The following is a 20708-nucleotide window of genomic DNA, read 5'->3' as shown; positions in this document are numbered from 1 at the left end:
GGGAAGTACAGGGGCTTGCATTTGTTTGAATTCCTATAGTATTAAAGTCCTGAAACCCAGATTGGGGCATAGTTTGCTTAGAAGCTGTGGTGGTTTGAATGAGAAGGCTCCTGATAAGCTCATATATTTGAACGCTTGGTCCCCAGTTGTGGAACTGTTTGGGAAGGATTAGGAGGCATGACCTTCTTGGAGGAGGCGGGTCGTTGGGAGTGTGCTCTGAGGTTTCAAAAGCTCACGCCACTCTCAGTTAACCCTCTGCCTTATGATTGTATTTTGAGGTGTGAGCTGTCAGCTACTGGTCCAACACCATGCTCACCTGCCTGCTAGCCTGCTCCTATTATGATGGTCATGGACTCTAGCCATCTGGAACTGTGATTCACAATCAAATGCTTCCTTTTACAAGTTGTCTTGGTCATGGTGTCTTAGTGCAACAGCAATTAGAAAGTAACTCTGATGAGAGAGGCAGGAGGCCTCTCAGGAGGCAGAAACCAGTGTGTCAGGAAAGGAGAGGGAGGGGAAAGCAGTCCATGGAGGCAGGACTCTTCCACTCATGGGGACTCAGAGGCAGGACTCTTCCACCCATGCTGTAGGTCTGAGATTACACTTTGTGCAGTTTTCTGGAAATTGTTCATAAATTCCTAACCAAATGTAACTCCTATTTTTAACATTATTTATGAGTTTCCTATTGAATTATTTTATAGTTTTGGAAATTTTGATTTGAATGGGAAAAACGAATATCTCTGCCTTAATCCAACCTCAGAGGATTTTGTGTTTGTTTGTTTGTTTGTTTCTAGTGAACTGAACACAGGGTCTTGCTAGACAAGTACTCTACCACTCAGCTATGTTCTTAGCCCTTGGAGTAATTTTTGTTTGTCAAGAGACAGGATTTCCCTGTGTAGGAAGTCCTGGCCTCAAACCTCCATTTCCCAAGTGGTGGGACTATAGGCATGTACAGAGATTGTCTACATGTTAATATGGAGGATTACATTGGAAACATACATGCACGTGAGAGGTTAGACTTGCTACCTTCATAGCCAATGCCTCAGTGCAAATGTTGGTTAATTTTACAACCACTGGAGTGAGCAACGGGACACCCAGTTTAAAATGCTGCTTCTGGGTAAGTCTATGAGAATCTGTGTGTGAGAGATTGGCCCTTGAAGTAGTAAAATAGGTTCCTTCCCATCGTGAGTGGGTGTTGTGCCACCCACTGAAGGAAGGAGGAAAGTGCCTCCTTCCCTGATTCTGACCTTGGCCAGGGATTCACATGCTGGCTTCCCTGGGACTCAGGCCTTCAGGTACAGGCTCACACACCTGGCTTTCCCGGGCCTCTGGCCTACTGATTCAGGTGACAGGTCTTCCAGTGCATCAGTCAATTCTCAGTTCTGTTTGTGTGGAGAACCTTGAGAAATACCGTATCCTAGAGAAGACAAAGACAATGGTAGAGATAGTAAGATGGGCAGGGGACAGATGGAAGAAAAACGGGCTCTCTCCTTTGGAAGGAAGGTTCATGTACTGTGCTTTAACTTGGGTTGTTGTTAGCTGTGGAATCCTTGGAGGCTGTAGCATATGGCAGGTACATAAATGAGGCTGTTGAAGCCTGGGAACATTCACAGTTCACTCAGCTGTCTCAGAGCGCTGTACACAACTTCTTCCTGTTGGGGTGTGAACTTATTAGCCCCTGTTTCTCAAGAGAAAATAGAGCAGCCCCTCACAGTGTGCTCAGACTTGGGGGTCTTGACATGTCATTGATTTTAGTGCTTCCCCATGGTGGGAGAGACAGGCTGGAGCACATTACCGAAGGTGGCTTTGTCACCACCTAGCCACCCACACATTTCCCGAAGGTGGCTTTGTCACCACCTAGCTTCATTTCTCAGCCAGCTTGCAGAAACGTGGTAAGGTATCTAGATGAGTGTCTAAAACGCGGCACAGAGAATTCATTTCCTGGGGAGGGCACCCGCTTGGGAATCCGTGCCGTATATTTGGCTGAGGAAGGAGGTGACCTTCCAGACTCTGGAAGATGGGAAATGCTGAGCTGACTGTGGTGTCTGGTATCGCTTGAGCTCCCTCCCACCCCCCATGTCCTCTTCTCGAGGATGTCCTGTGGTCAGTTCCGGTCAGTGCATTTCCACACCAAGTCAAGCAGACTTCTGATGTGTTGGCTATAGCCGGGGAGCTTAGAAGGACCTAACCTCGACCTCTTGACTCCAACATGGGGCTCATAATCAAGGAGGCCTTGGAGCTCAGGATGAGGTCACATGTCCAAGGAAGGAACTGGGGCTTTTCAGGCTGAGCATCATCAAGGAGTCAGTGGGCAGGTGGGGCCTCTGAGAAGAAGAGTTTGCAGTGCACAGTGAGACCCTGCCAAGTGAAAGACCTGAAGGGAGGGAGCTAAGGTGTCAGAGACTATCTACCTAGGGCTTAAGGGGAGGTAAAGGCTAAATTGTGCCTGCTCTGTAATCTAGCTTGCTTTATACTGGCATCTCTGCCCAGGAGATGATCTGGAGGCTAGGGAGTGGTGGGGGTGGGGCGGGGAGGTGGGGAGGTGGGGAGCTGGGGAGATGGGGAGATGGGGAGATGGGGAGATGGGGAGATGATGGGGAGATGGAGAGATGGGGAGGTGGGGAGGTGGGAAGGTGGGGAGGTGGAGATAGGAACCCTACCATAAATTTGGCTACAAACAAGCTGTTGCTAAATCTTTACCCAACACTTGAGTGCCAAGGTCCAGAAAGGAGTGGAGTGTTCCACCTCTGTAGATAATATGTGGAGGTTAGTGGATGGAGAACTAATAGAGATACTTTGGGATTTCTAGATTAAAAAAATGAACAGTCTGAACTGTTTGCTACCTTGTTATTTCCTGAATTTTAAAAATATAGTTTTAGAGAGATTGCTGTTGTTAACCCACTATATGCTAAGACTTTTTATTGCAGGATCCGTTCTGCTTACTGTAACCACAAGGTCAGTAAATCACAGTTTTACATTTTTTCCCCATAGCCTGGCAGCTGGCCTGTTACATTAAACTTCATACTCCATCAACACAAAGACAACCCACTGGAGACAATCCATGTTGGAATATGTCCCGGCATAATGCTGTGTCTTAGTCTTGAAACACACACAGTGCTAACTTACATATTTTGTCTTTGTATGTGAGGAATAATGATATATTACTATTTGTAACTCATCACCTACCAGTCCAGTTGTTGCTAGATAACTTTCTTGGAGGTGCTTTTATTTATCCTAATGTCCTCTGGCATGCCCCCTAGATCGTTATCACAAAGCCAACCCCTTAGACTCTCTGACTCCTTGCCTGCTTACAGCTCTAAGAGATCTTACTCTGTCTCCTTGGATCTAGAGTCAATAGGGCCAGCATGAAGAAGCCTGCCTGAAGATTCCTTTATTTGCAAGTAACAGAAGCATCTCAATCAATAGAAGGGATTCTGTAGTTTGTTTTCCAGGAGGACAGTTTAGGAGTTGGTAAGCTGAGCAGTGTCCTCTGGGGTTCAAGTTCTTCCTGCCTCTAGTCTGGCAGAGGTATTCAGGCTTGTTCTCTTGCAGTTGTCAGGGTAGCTGAAGCACTACCATGCTTTCCCGCTTCTTAAAACAGTGATCAAGGTCCAGAAAATATACAATTGCCCTCTCCCCCACACATACACAGCATAAGAACAGAGAAATATCTTCTACAAGCTTTTGTTGTGTGTCTTTCCTTGGGGAGAGATGAACCAAGGTTTATCCAGCTAGGGTGCCAGCACGAGTTAGTGAACCAGCGGGTTTGTTAAGGTTACTAATAAGATCGTGGGTGGCTAAAAGGCCGCCTCATCACTCGAAAGCCCACCCAACACGGCTGTTGACCCAGAAGCTGCATCCTGGGAGCTCCCTGCACACCCTGCAGACCACTGCACTGGACGGAGTCTCTCTACAGCATTTGCACACTGCATTATGCAACCTTGAGGAATCTCGGGGGGCTTCTCAGGCTGGCTTCTTCTGCCTTGCAGGAGGTATTTCATTTCTACCAGGTCCTTTCCTGGCTTGATAGCTCATTTCTTGGTAGCACTGAATGAACTCCTACTCCCACCCGTTGCCCAGATGTGCCAGTAGAATTTACTGTTTATTTACCGAAGGACATCTTGAGCCATGGTGAATAGAGCTAGTATAATCATGGAGGATTAGATGCGGATCTATAACAATGTGTTCAGTGGGGTTAACTTAAGACATGTTTTAATTCTGAGTTTCTAATTTCAGTGCTTGCATTTTCTCTTAGAAATTCTGTTTGGCAATCTCCTTTGACAACATCCCCTCTTTGGTGTTTCTACTTCAAGTTTTCTCTTGTACCCTTTGTGATTTTAAGCATTTAATATGTACATAGAGTCTGTATCTTACTTGGTTGTCTGAAACATTCTGATATCATTGCACATTCTCTGCTGATTCTTAGCTTACCTTCGCTTCTGCTAGATGAGCAAAGAGGGTAATAACAATTGAACAGTAGGTTTTATTCTCTTGGTGCAGGGTCTCTGTGATCACACAGCTATTGCATATCTGAATCTCTACTCTGAGTGAACATTGCCTTTCTCTCAACTGATAAGCTTCCTTTCTGATCTAGCAGAGGCAGGTTTCCTGGGCCATCCCTTCACTGTCTGCATGAAACACACATGCTAGACGTAAGGATGCATACCAGCACCATCTGTCCCTGTTACACAGACTTTGTCTTCTGCTGTGACCATATATAGCCAGTCCACAGCTTTCTGAGACTTTCCCAGAGGCATTGGGGAGTTGGAACCTGTTGTCTGCTCAGATTTTCAGTTTCTTTTCATATGACCCCCCCCCCCAGCCCGGGGACTTGCTGAATCATGGGCTCAGCTCTTGAGTGCCTGTTTGTGAACTTTGTTTAGCATTTTGGGGTCCCCTATAGGAAAACATTTCATGTTGTCTGGTTCTCTAGCAAGAGTCAGTAAGTATTTACAGATTAACATTAACAGTGTTGTTGCCTTTACAGAGTTTAAACAGTTTGGGAATAATATAGTATAATGCTTTGTGATACCGTGCCCATCAGTGAGGGTATGGTTACTGGATGTGGTGCTATGTAAACCATGCTACAAGCAAACTGTACAGCCTGGGCTGCCCAGAGAGCTCTGGACCAACCTGAGTTATAAGACCTTATCTCACCTTATTCCAACAGCCATAGAGCAAACCAGCCAAACTAAACACTCCACATGGTCTGACTTTTTGAAGCAGATTTAAAAAGCAAAGCCAAGTGTTCCATTCTCTTTAAAACATCCATTTATGAGCTCTTCTGTCCTTGGAGAAAGGAGAAATGTCCATGGCTTTGCAGCCTTTAAGCAGTGTGAGCTGGATACGTGAAAGGACACACACACACACACACACACACACACACACACACACACACACACACACGCACATATCCATATATAACCACATCTTTGACTTTTAATTGGATTTAGTTTTCTATTTTGCATGACACATTATCATCTTTTTTGTTTTTTTTTTGCCTTTTGCAGGAGAATACTTCATCGAGACTTGAAATCAAAGAATATATTTCTGAAAAATAATCTACTCAAAATCGGTAAGATGTTTTAAATGTCTGCTCTACAGCTCCAAGCAAGTTTATCTTTAGTGCTACCACAGTAAGCAGAAGTGTGCAGTTCAAGCTAGCATGGAAGTTATCCAGCCCTGGCTTCTTTGGAAATAATCCAGCCCTGGCTTATTTAGCCTTTGCAAATATTTGTTCTTACTTAGATGAGACAACAAATCCTGGTTATTTTGTTTGTGACTATCTGCTATAGACTTAAGTATAAAACACTTGCTACTTGACTGGTTGATTTAACAGGCACACTTTGCAGTCCTGGGCTTTCCCAGGCACTTGGTAAGCTGTAGGTTCCTCATGTATTTAAACGTTTTTATGATTTTATGTGTATGGGCATTATGCTTACATGTGTTTGTGCACCACATGCACTCAGTACCCACGGAGGTCGGTGGGAACATCGGAACTGGTGTTACAGCTTGCTTGTGAATTGTGGGTGCTGTGGATTGAACCTGCGTCCTCTGGAAGAGCATCCAGTGAGGGCTCTTAACTACTAAGCCATCTCTCCAGGCCCCCTCACTTACTTTATCAATAAGTAGAGGCCATACATAATTTAAATGGTGCTATAATGGCTTCATTAATATTTAACTCTTTAGAACTATACTTGAGCTCAAATAGTTAGTTGTCTGAGCTTCACATAGGATATTCATGGGGAAGAAGAGAATACAGGTATGTGCCTAATTAGAGAAGCCAGTGGATTCAGATTTCTATACATATATCATGAATAGTTTAGATGTTTTAAAAAGCTCCCTTTGTTATAAAATGAGATCAAACTCTTCTCCCTGTAGGGGAATTTTCATGTCTCCACATCCAGTTCTCCCAAAACCTCTGTTGGGGATTACCAGACTTCAGTGGCCTAATAACAGGTTATTCTGGGTTTCTATCATCCCAGAAATAAAGACTCTGAGGTTAGATAATTCGCTTTCCTCGTCAAGTCCTCCTTCTCTAAAGCACTTATGCTTTAAGCTGTTGACCGCCATTATGTCATTTAAAGTCCCTTGCCTTTCCCTTTAAAATGGCACATGGCACTGCGTGATAGATGGTGAAGTTACATCTGTTTCCATTGCTAATTTCTAGCGATGCTTTTGTTGCTTAAAATATTTACACCAATTAACCACAATTCCCAGGGGATTTTGGAGTTTCTCGGCTGCTAATGGGTTCATGTGAGCTGGCTACAACTCTAACCGGGACCCCCCATTATATGAGTCCCGAGGCCCTGAAGCACCAAGGCTATGATGCCAAGTCTGACATCTGGTGAGTAGGCGGTGCTGGCCCCAGTGAGTTCCTTCTCCGCTGTCTGAGAGGTCTGTCTGCTCTGTGTTGGAGTTCATCCGCTCACTCCGTCTACTCTGTCCCTTTTGGCATTTGAGTTGTTCTGCGGCCAGAGGGGCAGGAGCACATGCAGCTTGTTATACTCTGTGAAATGCATTTCAGAGATTCTCTCTGTTCGCAGATGAGTCGGCTGGTTTAGATTCTGTCCTTCCTGAACCACAGGGGAAAGTTCTTAATGTGGCCAAGACATTAAATTTTGATGTGCTTCTGCTAGCCTATTAAATAAAGCATTTGTAACCCTAAAGACCGTGCTTTATTTTATATTAAGGTTAACTCCCAGCTCTGTGGGGAATATGCTGCTTTTCTGCATTTTGAAAAAATCTTACTAAGGTACTGGATTTAGGGGTAACCTACATTTACTGCTTCCTGGGTTTTCAGTGATGGAGACATCTGTGATTTTTTTTTCTCACTTCCATGGTGTTCTTGTATCCAGGAGGAGCTAGGTGGGAAAAAGTCTCAGTCTATCCTGCTGCAAGCAGCAGGCCTTACCCAGGGAATGCTGGTGTACTTTGAAAGGACCTTACGTAATTTTCAGCATTCAAGAGTTGAAGGACATTCTAGTTGAGAGCTTGTTAATTTAGTAAATAATTATTATATGCAAATCAATGTTAAGTAATTCTGAGCCTTAAAAGACAAGCAGAGTCAAAGCATGTCCATTGGGTTTTAAAGATGAGAGGTAGAAAATGACCTTTTGTGTGGTCAGGGGAAACTGAGCCACCACAGAGCCATTAGCTTAGGGTCCTTGTAAGACTTGTTATTTTTCTGTTGACTTTGGAACCTCCCATGGCAAAGAAGCTGTCAAGATTTGTTCTAGCTCCGACCTTCCACAGAAATCACATCCCTCATTTCCGTTCTGTGACTGCTCTGAGATTCTCTGCTGACTCTTGCTCTTGCCAGAATCTCTTGTCCTAGAGGTCCAACCCGGTTCACCTATCTCTCTCTCTTATCCTTCCCCACGTGCACACCAGAGTTAAAAGAACACTCTAATATAAAGCAGAAAGAAAAGAGGACAAAGGCATGCCACCAGGAGCAACTTTCTTTACATTGTTTAATTGAGCACTTACTCCCAGCCCCCGCCCCCAGCACTGTGCGGTAACCTAGATATAAAAGCAGAAACAAGTCTTGCTCCTTGTGAAATCCTTGGGAAGAACCTTGCTCCTTTGGTGATCCTTCTCCAGCTGAACTGTAGCAGTCCTGGGCTTTGCAATGGTGGCCATTAGCTACCTATCTACCTACCTACCTATCTACCTACCTACCTATTTACCTACCTACCTACCTACTACCTGCTTACCTACCTTTCTTCACACTTAATCTAAAAATAGTATGCAGTATAAAACTAGATTAAAATATATAATGTCTCTACGACTTACGATTATGTTGTCTAAAGTTACTTCAGTGTGCCATTTGATTAAGGGCATATGAGTTCAGGAAGCTATGGTGTAAGTTCCAGGGCTGCTCTCTGGCCGTGTGCCTGACTTCTTTTCAGTGCATCTGTACCTGTTTGCCAGCTCAGGAGGATGGCTTCTAGGTCATGGGAAACAAAGCCACTTCTTCCCTCTTGTGCCCAGTCCACTTGTTTACAAATTCTCCTCATATTGCATGAGAAATTTTAAGACTATCAAGCAGTGTTCCTGTGGTGTTTTGCAGCTACAAAATACACATACACAATCTATCCCAGCTCTAGACCAGCGCCCCTACTGTGATTATAAACTACTCAGCAAGTATGAGCCGAGAATGTTTCATCATCTTGACCCCAAATAACCACTTTATTATGAATTTAGTAATTACTTTGCTTGTATCTAAATCAAAACAGGCTTATCTGGTAATGAAATTTCAGCTGCCAAACCTAAAGTGGGACGGATATCGGAGAACTATTAATTATAGTGGCAGATAGAGAAGTGTGGCACGTGATCTCAGGAGGACACTCAGGAAAATGAGATTGCGTGAGGCTGAGAACCCGTCTGTGCCGAGGAGTGGGTGACATCTATGTCCTGAGGAATGTCTTCTGGGGACTGGGAGTACATATGAATAACTTAGAGATGCTTTGCTTGACTGTTAATAGTGGGACATGCCATATTTATGATGCTTAAAAAGAATTAGTCTAATCCTGATTACGTTTCCATCTGTTAACACTTGCCCGTATGCATCCTACCTTCCTTCTGTAATCTATTAGCTCTTCCTGGATTTTATTATTTATAGCCTTCAAGTACAGGAAGATGCTCTCACAGGATGACTTGGTTCTAAAAGCTGGTGACCACTTCTTTGGAAAGTTACAATAATAAGGGCCATCGAGGACAGTGCTGTGAATGCAGCCGGTGTGTGTAGTGTTTGCCAAAGAATGCTTTCTTCACAGTAGAAATAGAAATGTGACTTGTGTTCCCCAACCAGTTTTTCAAGCCGATCCAGACAATGAATAGTTAGCACGGACTTCTCAGACGGGAAAGGACAGTGCTTTTTAAGTGATGGAGCTGTAGTTAAGTAGAAAGGAAGCAAAATCTTACTGTTGCTCTTATTTCTTTTGTGAGAGTCAGCTCGGCTGCTCTCTGATCTGTGGCCTTGTGTTTGTTGGGTGTTTTAAATGGGGAGAATGGTGGTGGGAATCACACTGGTGGAATCCAGTTTATTCTTAATAATGGACCCAGGTTTAGTAGACTCAAAAGGCAAGCTTAGCTACAGGTGTACTAAAACATAGAGGGACAGGACCCATCTCTGCCTGGCCAAAGGATGTATATTGGAGAACTATAATTATACCCGTGCCAATTCCCCTATAAGGCATTCCAAACCCAACAGCCTGATGTCTAGCCTACATAGGAACTGCTCTGGTTAAGGGCAAGTGAAACGGGCCTTTTGTACCAGCATTTTCTTCAGCAGCAACTCAGAAGGGGAAGGCTAGGGGGATGTCAGTCCCTGACACAGGAGCCCCTGCCAATTTGGCTTATGTCTCTGCTTCTCTCTCTCTCTCTCTCTCTCTCTCTCTCTCTCTCTCTCTCTCTCTCTCTCTCTTTTTAATCAGGAAGCTACAGATTCCTTCCTAGCCTGTTTTCAGTCAGAGGGGGCTTCAGGTTAAACTATTCTCTCTGCTCCAAGGTTCTCTACCAGTTTCAGGGTGAAGACTGTGCCCAGTGCAAATGGGTATCATCTAATGCCAGGGAGCAATCAAAGGCTGTGCTGAGCACCTCACTGTATAAAAGATTTTACTCCCAGGCTTTAGAACTGCCCATGTTACATTGGCTGTAGCAAGTCACATGGCACAGCCAGTATCACCAGGGAAGGACGTGTCTACCCGTATGTGAAGGGGAAAGGAACACGTGGAGAGAACAGTCACTCTTCTTAGAGGATCCATCTTGTGAGGACCCCAGACTGGGTTGTAGCAAATGTGCTGGAGTGGGGAGGTTGGGACAGATGAAAGAGAGGTAGGTTTTTCTTTAACCTGGCACGGTCTTCTACTTGTGATGTTCGTTCTATCTTAACAAGCCCTGGGAGACTGCATAAAACGAGTAAGGCAGCTGGAGCCATAGCCATGATCTCTGTGTGAAGCACTTTGCATCACATTAGCAGTGGGGCTGCTGCCAAATCTTTAAGGCAGCAGTGGATTGGTAGCAGCTGGAAGTGGAAGAATGACTACTATGTTACCAACCTCCTCTCCACTGTAGGCGAGCGCTGTCCGTGGTCCTTCCTGGACCTTCTGGTTTGTATTGAGTGTTTAGTTCTGGCCTCAAGAATATCTGAAGATGAAAACTGCTTTTCTAGCCAGTTTTTCTTGAGCCATTCCTCTTTCTTGTCTCCCCTTCCCCTGGTTATTGGCCTTGATATTCCATTGGCCAAATTCCTGTAGAGGACATGGTAGTACTGGGGGGGGGGGCTACAAGGGTCAGATATCATCAAACTCTAGAAATTATGGAAAGGAGTATTTATGACTTTTACAAAAAGAAGAAAATTCATCTAAACCCATTTTCTTCTATAATTGTTCATATATAAATGAATAAATACACACGTGCACACACACACACACACACACTTTTTCTTGATCACACCAGTTTCAAGTGCTCAGTACCCCCATGTGGCTCTTGTCTGCAGGAATATGGAGGATGTCATCAGTAAGGGGACTTCTGTTGGGTTGTTCTGAGCTATCACCCATTCAGCCACTTCAGGCTTTGTCCTCATCCTGCCTTGGGCTTGAGAAGGGCCCCTGCTGGTGTCAGCTGTTAGTCAGTCTCTCTCTCCCCTTAACTCCCCTTCCCTCTGTTATCCTCCTCCTTCTCTCCCTCTCCCTCCACCTCTCTCTTTCTATCTCTCTCTCTCTGTATGCATGTGCCAGTAAAGTACCTCAGCTGTCATTCCTCAAGTGTCATCTGCTTTATATTTTTAGAGTAGGCTACACCAACCCCCGCCCCCCCCCCCCCCCGCCGGGAACTGCACATCTCTGTCTCCAGCACTGGTATTTCAGGCAGGCTTTTCATCACATTTGCAGTTTGTTTCTTTGGTTGTTGGTTTTGTTTTTGTTGTTTAGATGTGGGTCCTGGAAGGACTGAACCTGGCCAGGTCCTTGTGTAGACAAAACAGAGTTTTTACTGACTTTGCTTTCTCCTGGCCCTGCTGCTGCTCTTAAATAGCCCATTGGACTCTCCGATGCACATCTGGCACGTCCATGGGCTGTGCTTCTCAGGTTTTAGCTCCTATGGTAGCTTCATCACATTCTTCCCTTGATCTCTCCTCACATAGATGACACACTCCTTGGGGTATTAGCACTAATGTTTGTTTTCATCTACTTGTAATTTGAAGTTCGAGGTTCTAAGTTTTCACTTAACTGCAGAAAATAAGAGGAATGGGATTTTTGCTTTGCCTCCTGGTTTCCCTGCTTTAGGTGGAAACTGGGTGACAGTCCAGAAGCGACGCTTCCTGTCTAGCTGCATTCCCTCCCAGACGCTCAGGATCAACCTTGAACGCACCTCTCTGGTGCTCTGTATGGGCGGCGGGGGTTTGAGGAGCTTTGACAGGAGCCGTAGTGCTCTCTGACCAGTGGTAAACTCCTGCTGTATTGTATATGTCTTAAGCTTTTCAAGTAGCCAGTGTCCCCTGTTTTGTTTTATCCTTTTTATTTTCTTTGTACTTGAACAATTTATGCTAATATTCAATTTTAAGTAAAAAGGTGTTTAGGTTATTATGCACCAAAGGCAAATCCACTGCGCTTGTATTAACTTTATATTTCTTCATACAATTAACTGTGGCTATTATGTATACTTTCTAAGTTTTACTTTTCTTTTTGAGAATTTTATCCATGAGCACTTTATTACATCATTTCCATCCTTCCTGCACCCCCTCCAACTTCTCCTCTCTTGTAGCCCTACACCCAAATGCATGATCTCTTCTTTTATAATTATTATTGTTACTGTGTGTGTGTATGTGTGTGTGTGTGTGTGTGTGTGTGTGTGTGTGTGTGTGTGTGTGTGTAAAACCCACTAAGTCTATTTAATATTGCTCTTATTTGGAATTGGTTAACGTAGGAACAGGTTAATTGTTGGAGTAGATTGTTTCTTCCTCTCAGCAGCCATTAATCTCCTGGAGTTGTGTGTGTGTGTGTTTACTGAAAACATCAGAATGCCTCTCACTCACATCAAATGAAAATATTACCTAGCAGATAATACGATTTTCCAGCACTGCTGGGGCAGGTTTCTGCTGGAAGGTCTGGCAGATCTTTAAAGAGGTAAATTTAGCTGCACAGAGACAGGCGGTTGGCATTTCATTTGCAATTCATTAAGAGGCCATGCTTCAGAAACTCTCCCATAGGTGTAGCAACTTGGGTAGATGGCAAGCAGGGGGATTTAGGGTGGAATATGTCTCACGTGCACCTGATCCCCACTTTCCTCTTCACTGTGTACACTGGGATCCCTCGAGGACAGATTGTTTAACTCTTCAAAGTTGGAGGTATTTTAGGGAAAGAAAGGAATGCAAGACACAGACTTCTAAATAAAACTCTCTCTCTCTCTCTCTCTCTCTCTCTCTCTCTCTCTCTCTCTCTGTTTCTACTTCTGCTTTCCAATACTGGTGCTTTCTGTCTTCAAAAGGATAGAAGTTAGAAGTTAGGAGGTGATATGATAATTTTCACATAACAGTATTTGGTTAGAAGTTGGAGAAAATAAAAGTATAGATATATGCAATTACAGCTATCAGAATAAACAATGAATCTAGGTGATAGATTTTAAAATATGTGACTGGACAATGAAGCCATCTTTGACTCCAAATGTTGCAGAAGCTTGTTCAGTCACATTGTCTCGTTTTCCTTTCACTAGCACCTACCTATTTCATGTACTTTTGTTGGAGTAAGTGTGTCACTGGGGGCTGGCTTTGGGGTTTCATTGCTTAAGCCAGGCCCAGTGCCTCTCCCTGCCTACTGCCTGTGGATGCAGATGTAGAACTCTCAACTACTCTTCAGCACCATGTCTGCCTGCATGCAGCCGTGCTTCCCACCATGACAGTGGACTAAACCTCTGAGGTGTAAGTCAGCACCAATTAAATGTTTTCCTTGTTAATGGTGTCTCTTCACAGGAATAGAACATTGACTAAAAGACTGTTGCTCCCACACAGCCCTTCTGACCCCTTAGAGAGAGGTGGGATGTGTTTGGCTTTGTTCTTTCGACCTCTGTCTTTTTAATTTTTTCTTAAAACCTTTTATATGTAGCGTAACAAGTAATGATTTGTTTTTGTTGGTTTTTAGCCATTCTAGGAGCATGCAGAATTACTACCCAGGAGTGCTTGTTTACATCTCTCTGATGTCTAACAGTGTTGAACATCTCAGTTTTGATCTTTTAGTATCTGTTGAAGATTTCTCTCTTCTCTCTGTCTGTCTCTGTCTCTCTCTCTTTCCCCATATGAAGTGTAGTTTACCTTAACCTTTGCCTTAATCAAGCAATAGAATTTTCTTATGTCTGTATTTGAAAACAGTTCTTTTCTGTTCCATCAGAATCTTTCATCTTTTTCAATGCCACGCTCTTATAAGGAATACATTGTTAAGCTAAGTGTTTTTTTGTAGCCCTTCCATCTAAAGTTAGAGTCATCTTGACACTTCCTACATAGGAAGAAAAGCCAAGTAAGATTCCAGCCACTATTGCAGATGTCTGCAAACCATGTTAGGAGAAAGCAGCATTTTCCTCTTAACTGAATCTCCCTGGGTGACTGGATCCGCCTTCCCCTCTGCCCCTCTTATTCTTTGGTCTTCATTAATTTCCTGCATCACTATATTGTAGCCAACACTGGAGGATCTGGCACACCTCTTAGGTTTATTTATAGATATTTGACATTTTGTTATGTTAGTGTGAGTGGCACAATTAATTTCATTTTAAGATGCTCTTGTTGCAGACTTAGAGATAAGAACGGCCGTTGTATGGAGCAGGCTTGCTAAGTCCATGTACTTTCAAAGGCTTTAGAGTCTTTTGAGCTTTTTATGTAAGCAGTCATTTTGACATGATGAATGATGGGTTAATGTTCCTAGCTGATTTTTAAGTTATTTTTTCTAGCCTTATTGCCCTAGGTAACACATTCATTTCCTGTAGTATAGATACGGTATATTGATTCTTATCTTGATCCCAATCTCAGTAGGAAATTGTAAACTTTCAGTATTTCACCAATAAGTTTATTTTTTTTGACTATATATTTTAAAGCTCTAAAAACAAGGCTAAGGAAATTTCCTCCTGCTCCCATTATGCTGTGCTTTCTTCTTTATAAAACTGCAGATGCATTTGACCACTGACCACCGTGAATAAAATGCTTCTTCCCCATCTGTTAAGGTGATGTTACAGTTTATCTTTTGTTTCCTATAATGAGGCAAATCTTATTAATTGACGATTTAAATGCTAGATCAATACCATATTCCTGAAATAAAATCTCTTGTTAATACAAGCCTTTAAAATATATCATAACATTCTATTTGTGGTGTGTGTGTGTGTGTGTGTGTGTATGTGTGTGTGTGCACGCGCACGTTTGTGTGCATGCATGTACCTTGTTTATATCTTCCTCCGACTTCCCTCTCTTAACTTTCCTCAGGTACCCTACACCATACCAATGCCCACTCTTTTGGTAACCCACTGTATCTAATCAGCACTGTGTGTTGGAATGCTGACTGGTCATCTTGTCTTGATGCTGTGCATGTAACCATAGCTTTAGTGAATCCGTGTGGGCAATAGCCAGGCCATGTCCAGAAGGCAGCATTTCACAGCTCCCTTCCCAGTCCTCAAGCTCTTACCTTCTTCTGTCTCTCTACTGTGACAGCCCCTGAGCCTGGATATGTGGTTGACATAGGTAAACCATTTAGGGCTGAATACTTAAGAGTTACACTTTGGGCACTTATGAGCCTCAGCATTAACTGATGTAGAGAAGCTAAGATCTGGGACAGCATTAGTTTATGTGTAAAAACATAAAAATTTGGAGGACAGGTTGACCCCCAGCAGTGGTGGCACATTTCTTTAATCCCAGTACTTGGGAAGCAGAGGCAGGTGACTCTCTGTGAGTTCAAGACCAGCCTGATGTACTCAGTGAGTTTCAAGACATCCAAGACTACACAGAGAAGTCCTGTCTCAAAAAAAATTGACAACATGTTTGACCACATTTCTATTTAGGTGTATTTAGTAAATTGTTGTCTTTCCCTCCCCTGCTGTTGAAAATGTTTCTTTAAACTTCATTTCATGTGATTTTCTTTCCTTTTTGCATACAAAGCATTAACTGTTCTTTGTTTCATTGATTCTTCTCCTGCTTCTTCAACCCTAGCGCCTGCCCCTGTTTTGATATTTTTTTAAATTATCAAGCTTGATTATAGACTGAGACCTCTATTTTTTTTATGTACCTAGTGCTTTTGATTTCATTAATTTCATTCAATAAGCTTTACTGTTTAAGGACTTTGTAGATGTATATTTCTTAATTCTTACGTAGTTGGAGATTTCCTAGCCCCTTCTCCCGTCCTCCTCTCTCTGTTCTCACGTCTAGCTTACTTGCTCTGCAGCCAGAGCATATGCTCTCAAGAGTTTGATTCTTGAAGTCATTGAAACTTGTCTATGACTCCGTGTATTGTTAGTCTTGATAAATGGTTCACTAGTTCTTGAAAATAATATGAATTTTGTCATTATAGAATGTGTCAGCTTGTGTTTGTCTTCTTACTTCCTTTTGACTTTGATGTCTTTGTGTTCTGGTAGCCAGCAGGATGATTATGAACCACACGACTGAGCATTTATTTTTCCCTTTAATTCTGATGTCCTTTACACACAGACACTTGAGACATGCACTTTTAAAGTTATCACATGCTTCTGATAGCTTTCTTTATTGATACATCATCTTGAACTTAGTAGTGATTCCTCCCTCAAAGCCTGTGTTCACCTATTCGAGTATACCTACTAGCAATCTTTTGGCAAGTGTTTGCATGACATATCTTTGTCTTTTGAACTTATATTTATTTGTGGAGAGTTGTCATGTCATGATAGGCATGTGGAGCTGCTTGCCTTCTACCATGGTCACTTCAATTACACTCCTGCCAGCAGGCTTGCCAGCAACCTTCACCTGCTAAGACATCTCACCAGCTCTGCATGCTATAACTGTGAATTTTCTCATGTGCAGATACATTCCCAAGGGTATTTGGAGAGCAATGGAGTTTGTTGTTGTTGTTGCTTTTTGTTTTGTTTTTGTTTTTGTATTAAATCTTTTTAAAGGTTTTCAAAGTTGAACTATTTTACTGATGCCCTAATCCTTAGCCCCGAAAGACTGTCCTTGGGGAGAGGGGGTAAGAAGGCTCAGAATCAAGGACAAAAGTCTCTGGGAGCCCGGTAAGAAGCAGAAGCAGGCTCGTTTATTGCAGAATTGGGGAGTGCCTTTATACCCTCCACTTATGCCCCACTGGTCTATAACTTCTATCTCCATGTAGTTGGCACTATCTGATTGGTTGTTCTGGTTATACTCTCTTTCGTCATCTGTCTCCAGGCATCAGGCAGGTTTCAGGGTTAATAAACTTGGAAGCAACTATTGCACATGCGTGAGCCACTTTAGGCTGCCAATCAGAACATGCATACATATCTGCCTACATATCCACCTTTTTCTTTTAAAAATTGGCAACTCAGTGGGAACCAGAGTTCTGTGCTCTGACCTTGTTGACCCCACCTAAGGGGGCGACCAGCAGAAGGAGCCTTGCCTGTCTTAGGTTAACCTGGGATCTTCATTGACTAACAGCTGTGGAAGGAGAGCCACTCTGGAAAGTCTGCCTGGGTGGTAGGGGAGCCTAATTAGTGGTCCTCTGCATTTCTGTCAACCAAGCCTGCACCATTGTTATAGGTAGTCTCTTTTCAGGGCATTCAAGGGCTATAAGTACTCTCAGCGTGGTCTTGTTGATGTAGCATTGATGTGACACATGCTGTATAAGGCACTTGAGAAGAATAATTATTAATAGCACAGCCCCTCCCAAAGTTCCATATGTGGTGATCCAAGAGGGACTCTCGGAGCCTTTGGAAGTTCTCCCTAACCTTGTTAACAAAGGAGGCGTCAAAGTTTAACACTTTGACCCTACTCAGATTTAGAGTTTGAATCTTTTGAGACAATGAGAGGGAATAATTAAAGAACTGTTGTGACTAGGAGCTACATATGAATTTGGCCAACTCCTCGTGTCTCTGGGTATCGTTGTCCACCCTTAAGGAAGTCAAACAGATAGAGGAAAAGCAAGGGTCACAGTTAAGCATGGCCATCGACTGCTAGGTGTTCAGTTTATTGCAGAATTGAGGAGTGCCTTTATACCCTCTACCCATGCCCCGTTGGTCCATAACTGCTAGCTCCATGTAGTTGGCACCATCTGATTGGTTGTTCTGTCATCATTTGTCTCCAGGCCATCAGGCAGGCTTTAGGCTTAGCAAGTGTGGAGGCAACTATTACACATGCGTGGGCCTCTGTGGGCCACCAGTCAGAACATGCTGACTCATTCCTCCTGCATTTCACTGTTAGATTTAGTGTGACCATGTCTGTGTTGTATCTTATGTTTATGCCCTGTGTTCCATTTGTTTCATTTTTATTATTATCTCCTTCTTTCCTTTTAGTTTAAAATTTTATAGTTGAATTTTATTTCTCCTGGCTTGCTTTACTTCTATATTATCTTTCAATTATAACTCAAGGAAATACAATATGCATCCTATTGCTGTCTAGTAAAAATATCAGTATGACTTCTTTTCACTAACACACGGAACTAGACACACATCACATGTCTGGTTCTCTTCTGTCTTTTGTCTTATTCTTGACATAGACTTGTTTAGACCCAACAAGCTATTATCAGTGTTGTTGCGTAGCAAGAATGTTCATTTATACATATCTATTTGATGCTATTTGTCAGTCCTAATGTTGCTTGTTTCTGCCTGGGATCACCCTTCTAGAACATGTTTAGTGCTTTCCTGCTGGCAAGGAACACTCTGTTTTTATTTTTCTAAAAATATCAATATGTATGTGAAGAAATCTATCTTCTTTGATGCTAAAATATCAGTATATCAAAATTCCTATATAAGATAACATTTGATACTCTCATACTCTTATAGATGGACTCCTAACACCGCCCCCCCCTTTTTTTTCCTAATTGAAAAAATAGAGTGTTTGGAAGAAAAATGTTTTCATTCAAGAGTTAGTTATCCTATTTGCTACTTTGTATCCTTGATCAAGTCACTTGGCTTCTCCCAGCCAATTTCCTTGTCCATGAGTTGAAAAAGAAATCCAACATTGGCTCAGTGTCACTGGGAAGTCTGAGCTCCTTTTGTGTTGTGACAGGCATGAAAGTGCTTTGTAACCAGCCAAAAGCTTTAGTGTTATTAAATGCTTATTGGAACAGAAACATTTTCAGTGTACATATTCAGAATTCTCTTACATACATGCACTTCTATAAGAAAGCACAGAACAAATTCTATGTTTGTGTGTTTATTTATATATATTCTCCCCTTTCTAAGCATTGTGTTAAAGGTTCCATAACATATAGCTTTTAAACAGCCTGTCATAAACTCATGTTTTTCATCTTTTAAGCAACCACCATGAAAAGGGAAATCTGGCTGTTATATAACCCACAATACCCATGAGATTTTTTTTTTAAAGCCTTTTTTTTTTTTTTTTTTTTTTTTTTAATACTGAGCTTAGGGAAGACATTAAGTTTCATTCTCTGTATACTGTGGGAGCACTAGGACCAGGTTTCTGCCAGCTCAAAGGCACCACTTGGCATGGCTAATGCACCCCAGCACTGGGCTGCTCTCTGGTTTGATCCCCTGTTTCTTGAGCCCCAAGGAGAATTATACATTTGAATGTGAGTTACAAGTAGTTTCTCTCCCACTCTACTTGCAAATGGAGTCTATTCAGAAAACTAATAAATAATGCCAGCTTCCCTTTCAGCATACAGAGTACACAGCAGAGGGCAGGTCAGGCTAATAAATTAAAACTTCATTCTGCATACATAACTTTAAAAAACTACCTCAGGAAGGTAGCGTGTAACCTCATTTTGTTTTTCTTTCATAAAAGCTCATTTTAAAATACCCAGCTACATTAATCAGATTTTAGACTCTTCATCGTGCACAGACATCTTGCTATTGGATTGTTTATTTTTTTCTTTGGAAAATGTAATGTGCATATTTCTTTCTGTGCTTCATCCTTTGATAGGTCTTGGACTTGTGTGCTGTGTGCCTGCATGCATGTGTGTGTTCATGCATGTAGTGTGTGTATGTGTGTCCCTGTCTGTTTGCCTGTCTGTTTTTCTTTTGAGTTCAGGATTGTTTGTTTGTTTGTTTGTTTGTTTGTTTTTCTTGTAAATATGTACTCTGTAGACAACCCCAAAGAGATGTTGGTGCATTGTGGCTAATGCCCTAATATCTCTGAGGCTTTTCGTGACGGGCAAATTTTAAAAGGGACATTTGTTCTTTACTTAAATGTTTTGCTCTTTGTCTGCAGGTCACTGGCATGCATTTTATATGAGATGTGTTGCCTGGATCATGCATTTGCTGGCTCCAGTTTCTTGTCTGTGGTTTTGAATATTGTTGAAGGTAAAACACCTTCACTCCCGGACAGATATCCACGAGAACTAAACACCATCATGGAACGGTACGGAAGCAAGTGTGAAGCAGAAACCATTTGAAGTTCTGTGACTGTGTTTGCAAGGAACTTAGGTTTTTGTTCATTTGAAAAACCATTTTTCTCTTTGAACATTACAGCATGTTGAACAAGAGTCCTTCATTGAGACCGTCGGCTGCAGACATTTTAAAAGCCCCTTACATGGAAGAGCAGCTTCAGGTATCGGCAATGAGAGTGGTGTAGGGGCTGACAGACTGTCAGTCTGTGATCTTAGGCCATGCTGTGGGGCTGAGAGGCAGTAAAGAGTCAGTCAGAAAGGTAGGCAGGTTTAATGGGGCCAAGAGGAATACCAGGGAAACCTGTTTGCATAAGAGGCCACGGCAACCCTGGTTCCCGGAGGCCACCCGACATGGAAAGTCAGGGCTCTACTTTTCTACCTAAAACCATTATCTACCCTGTGGCTCTGACACTGACAGATCTTACCTGAACACTTTGAAGTCCATCTCTGCTAGGCCACGAGTGTACTGCTAATAATATGGAAATCTGGGAGTTGCATCAGGCTGTTCTTACTCCCTCCTTTGTGACAAAGCTTCATGTTTAACTGGTTAGGCATTTCTTTGTTTTCCTTCACATTAGAGAGCTCGATGAGACGGAGGAGCCACCTCGGGCAGGTGTGAGACGAAAACTGTCCTCTCCAAGGCTTTTTATCTTTTATCTCTTACACTCC

At 42.7% G+C, this 20708-nt stretch overlaps 1 protein-coding gene across 12 annotated transcripts in view; it reads left to right on the top strand.

Annotated features, from left to right (window-relative positions):
* Nek11 (NIMA (never in mitosis gene a)-related expressed kinase 11) overlaps positions 1 to 20708 on the top strand; it is a 233369-nt gene that overhangs the window by 75263 nt on the left and 137398 nt on the right. For 9 of the 12 annotated variants that reach the window (XR_003947831.1, XR_379760.1, XR_379761.3 and 6 more), the window contains 4 exons: positions 5511 to 5575; positions 6721 to 6847; positions 19862 to 20011; positions 20122 to 20200. Coding sequence is in view for 9 of the 12 variants with exons in the window: in XM_006511679.4 (XP_006511742.1) it covers positions 5511 to 5575; positions 6721 to 6847; positions 19862 to 20011; positions 20122 to 20200 (421 nt within the window). In the remaining 3 variants the exon portion in view is untranslated. Of the gene's footprint in view, positions 1 to 5510; positions 5576 to 6720; positions 6848 to 10085; positions 10339 to 19861; positions 20012 to 20121; positions 20201 to 20708 lie in introns of those variants that run through there. The other 3 variants (XM_030244174.1, XM_030244175.1, XM_006511686.3) reach the window with 2 other exon arrangements.

Source organism: Mus musculus, chromosome 9, assembly GCF_000001635.26.
Source record: "Mus musculus strain C57BL/6J chromosome 9, GRCm38.p6 C57BL/6J".
Lineage (NCBI taxonomy): Eukaryota > Metazoa > Chordata > Mammalia > Rodentia > Muridae > Mus > Mus musculus.
Note: the sequence above shows the minus strand (reverse complement) of the source record. Positions and strands in the feature narration are given on the sequence as shown.